The 4,738-nt window shown below is 42.7% G+C and overlaps 1 protein-coding gene across 1 annotated transcript in view; it reads right to left on the reverse strand.

Annotated features, from left to right (window-relative positions):
• CSGALNACT1 (chondroitin sulfate N-acetylgalactosaminyltransferase 1) overlaps positions 1-4,738 on the reverse strand; it is a 132,018-nt gene that overhangs the window by 20,573 nt on the left and 106,707 nt on the right. The window contains exons 5-6 of the mRNA XM_006859909.1: positions 4,172-4,350; positions 3,087-3,181 (exon numbers count right to left, since the gene is read on the reverse strand). Of these exons, the coding sequence (XP_006859971.1) occupies positions 3,087-3,181; positions 4,172-4,350 (274 nt within the window). The remainder of the gene's footprint in view (positions 1-3,086; positions 3,182-4,171; positions 4,351-4,738) is intronic.

Raw genomic sequence — 4,738 nt, forward strand, 5'->3', positions numbered from 1 at the left:
CAAATTTCTTGGCAGAGATGAGTGAGTACCTCCTGCGCCACCTCACTTTCTTAAAAGATTTCAATTTTTATTCCATAATTTCCTGGTGCCTTGTACTTTGCCAATTCCTTCAATGCACATTGGACTTTCTCCTTCAGTATCATTGGCTCTATATCATATGCTACCTCTTGAAATGATTGAACATTAACCATTTCCTTTTGGTACAGTGACTGTGTATTCCTTCCATCTTCTCTTAATGCTTTGTACATCATTCAATAATTTGCCCAGAGTATCCTTCAATAACAGAAGTTGAGGCTTAAATTTTTTCTTCAGTTCCCCCAGCTTGAGAAATGCTGAGCATGTTCTTCCTTTTTGGTTTTCTGATTCCAGAGCTTTGCACATTTTGTTGTAACATTTGGCTTTATGTTCTCGAGCTGATCTTTGAAACCCTATTCAGGGTCACTATGATTCATAACTCACTCAATGGCACCAGGAAACAGATATGGGAGTTACATTTCTGTTTGACCACTAATTCTGTGGGATCTGAGGAACTTGTTTAACCACACCATCCCTCTAGCTTCCCATGCCCTGCTTCCCTGAAAGAATGATAAAGGATAAAACTTACATACTGTGAATTATAAAAATAATTCCTTGCAAGTAAATGAGGTCTTTAAGAGTTTGAAATAGAACCATTAAACACACTGACATCAGATGTAAACCAGTACTTTTTAAAAACAACTAAATGAACTTTTGTTTTCTTTGATTGAGAGAAAAATCACTCTTGTATCTCATTTTTCCCGAAATTCCTTTCAGAAGCTTAGAATTCTTCAGGAAAGCGTCTCAATGGGTGTGCTATCACCCTTTGTTATTGTTAGGTCCTGTCAAGTTGGTCCCAACCCATAATGACCCTATGTACTACAGAACACAGCATGATCCCATTCTGTGCACCCTCAGGATCACAGCCATCATTGCAGCCACTTTTTCAATTCATCTCATTGGGCGTCTTGTTCTTTTACACTGACCCTCTGCTTTTCCAAGCATGATGTCCTTTTTCAGGGACTGGTCCCTCCTTATATCCTGTCAAATGTCCCATGATCCTCACTTCCAAGAAGTATTCTGGCTGTACTTATTGCAAGGTACATGTTTTCATTCTTCTGGCAGAATATGGTATATTCAATATTCTTTGCCAGCACCATAATTCAAATACATCTGATCTACTTCACTCTTCCTTATTCACTGTTGCTTTCACATGCAAATGAGGTGACTGAAAAATACCTTGACTTGGGTCAGGTGCACCTACATCCTCAAAGTGACTTCACCCTTAAGGGGATGAATGTTGGTTCTTGGGAGTGCAAAGCTCTTACTACTTTTATGTATTGTTGTTAAGTTGTTGTTGTTAAGTGCCGTTGAGTCGGTTCCGACCCATAGCGACCCTGTACAGGGTTTCCGAGGGTGTAAATCCTTACGGGAGTAGAAAGCCTCATCTTTCTCCCACAGAGCGCCTGGTAGTTTCGAACTGCTGACCTTAAGGTTCGCAGCCCGATTCGTAACCACTACGCTACCAGAGCATAGATATACATACAGTATACATAACAGATACACAGTATATCTGTGGTATTACAATTTCATTAGGGAGGAGGGAAATATCTTTACTATCAATACAGTGTCTTACATCCAAAAGATAAACCTTGTCTAACTTGAAGGAACCCCAGCCTGAAACTTTCTGGAGAAGGTTATTACATCAGCTACCAAAGGTCACTTGGAGGGAGGCATAGGATGAAGATAGAATTGGTTTTACTGCTTGTGGAAGATTAAGCACAATAGTCAATCCTCCAGAAGAATTTCATACAATTCATGTTTTTAGTGAAAATCATTCTACTCTCCCATGGCATGGGAGCATGTAAGACCTAGTCCCATTACATATTCACTTTCATGGAGTAGATATCCTTCCTCCACCCCAAGGGGCTTTGCTGCAGCAGAAGGCATCTTGGCTAGGTAAGACATAACACAAAGACAGCCCCTAGCCAGAGTGGCCCCAGGAGAGTCAGCCTGAATAAGAACATGGTTTCAGATAAGCCCAGCTGATCTCCCTACAGGGAAAAGCCATAGTACAGTTTGGGGCTGGGAGAAGAGGCGGGACCTCTCTCTGTCAATACACCAGCAACAGACATGGGGCATGTTAAGTCTCAAAGGGACAGAGAAGCTCTTCTGATTTCCATTATCCCCTGCCTGCTTCTTTGCTGACTGAACCAACTGCCTGCCTAGGACAGAGAGATCACAGCATACAGAGGCCCCAGGTAGCTGTGGGGTTCTGCTGCCCATCACTCAGGCAGTCAGGATCTTAGCACCTTTGAAAGCCACCTTACTTGTGACAACTCTGATCCTAGTGTCCACCCAGAGGCATGGAGATCCATGGAAACTGTGGTATGATGGGAAGGGTACTGACAGCCTGGGTCCAGAAAATTGGATCTGGTCCTTAACCCCACACCCCTATATTCTGACTCTATTTTCTATCTGTAAAGTAAAAATATAAATCTTACTTTATTTGCAACAATACAGAGAAAAGGCATTGCTCCTTCCAAAACTATAGAAGGAAACTATGAAAGTGTGAAATGACCTTCTCAGACAGTGCTGTTCCTATTTATTTTCCACTTTTAAATATTGTGAGCACTTTTAATCAACCAGGAGGGGGGAGCAAAGCCTGTAACATATGTGAAACAAACACTAAGGAGGGAATCAAACCCCAGATTCCCACTCATCTTAACTTATGATCAGATGTCCTGCTAATGAAGGGGGACAGGGGAAGAGCTTCCAATCAGTTCATTCTGGTTCAACCCCCTGGTGAGAATCTGCATTTCACTAAATTAAAATTTATGTTTTAACAAGATCCCCATTTAACAAGATTCTTAAGTATAAGCAAGAATCCCCTTGGTGGTCTCTAAGATCCATCTGGGGCTCTTGTTACACTACAGATTGTGATTCAGTGTATCTGGGGTGCCCTTCAAGTTTTCAGCAGGGGTTTGAACTGGAATCAACCTGTTTGAAGTCAGGACACAGAGCCACATACAGGCATTGGGGGTTGTAGGGGGGTGGTGGTAATTACTCACCAGTTGTTGCTCCAAGGGTGGGACTGAATCGTGATGGCCATAGATTATGCCAGGATTGTACTGACTGAAAAGGACTGGATAAAAGACCTTTTTTCCTGCAAACCAAAAAACAAACATTCACTCAAAGCTACAGAGGAGACTACTGAGTTTGTTCCTTTTCATTCAACCCTAGGAAACATTCCAGGTATTTACATTTACAGTCCTTTTTCACTGGACTCTTAAACCAGACCCTCCTGCTGGAAACACACTCAAGCACTTAGAACTTCTGCATCAGGTAGGTCAGACAGACATCCAAGTAATTGTGACTCAAAGAACTCCTACCATCAAAGTGATATTCAAAATGGTGCAAGTCAGTGGTTTTGCCTGGACATCAACCCAAGGGAGTGGATGCATTAGTGTGAAGTCCTGGCCTTCTCTACTGTAGTAGAGTTAACTCTTTAGTTGCTGGGTCCTGGGTCAATCTGAAAGGGACCAGGATGTCTGGGCAGCAGGAATAGACATAGGGAGTCTGGGGGTAGTAGTTCTGTACCCTTTTATGATAAAGATTTTCAATATTTTAACAACAGATATGGTTATGCCAAAAATTAGCCATTGACTATCAGCCCTGCCTATACGTCAACTACATGAAAATACAAAGGGGCTTTAATAAGTCTGTGGCAAAACAGAAATGAAAGGATCATGGAATTTTTCCACAAAGCTTTAGAAGACCTCTCATCAAATATTCTTATTTTGTTTTGCATTTTTCTTGTAGCCCTTCTCCTCTTGGTAAGGACCCACAGCACTTTTTCCTGGGGGCACGCCCTTCCTGCTATTCCACCCCTCCCCCCACGCACTCCCTCTTCTTGTTCAGGAAAGCAGGTCTCCCAACTGGAAATGGGAAAAGGGATATAATCATGAACTTGGAACATAGTCCCAGAACTGAGGTGGCTGCCAAGTTCACAATGTCATACCAAAGGAGAAATAAAACCAGACAGTTTTCCTTTTCTCTGTCATTGAGGTGAAGTAAGTACAACTTGAGCCTGGACTGTGAAGAGAATCACAAGTGAGGGAGAAAAGGGAAGAGATGGCAGCCTGACAGACCATACCTGGCTGAGTATTCAGCCTACACGTATTGAGAAATTCAGTGGTGAAGTAGATGTCGACGTCACAGAAGAAGAGGAGGACATTGCTTCCCTTCCAGAAGCGGGCACCGACATCAAGCCCCTTTCCCCGAGAGAACTCTCCATTCAGTTGGATGAAGGTAAAGTTCTTGAAGTTGGCAGCTCTAACAGAGAGGAGCAGACATGGTTAGTCATGTGCCCACCCTTTCCAGCTGGCATCAGAGCTCAGGAAATACATGACCAGGAACCGCCCACATCTTACCAGTTTACTTTAGTGACCCTAAGGGCTCTGGGACTACCTAGCAATTACAGAATGACTCAAACTCATTGCAAACTCATTAGAATAAAAGGTATCAAGAATACCTAGTGAAGTTTTGTTGTCAAATCTGTTGCGTTGATTCTGACTCATGTGTACAGAGTAGAACTGCTCCGTAGGATTTTCAGGGCCATGCCCTTTAAGAAGCATATAGTCTAGGTATCCCTGGGTGGGTCTGAACCACACCAACACTTCATCCAGTACCTGAGTGCTTAACTATCTGTGCCATCCAAGAA

This window comes from Chrysochloris asiatica, unplaced genomic scaffold (genome assembly GCF_000296735.1).
Source record: "Chrysochloris asiatica unplaced genomic scaffold, ChrAsi1.0 scaffold00035, whole genome shotgun sequence".
NCBI lineage: Eukaryota > Metazoa > Chordata > Mammalia > Afrosoricida > Chrysochloridae > Chrysochloris > Chrysochloris asiatica.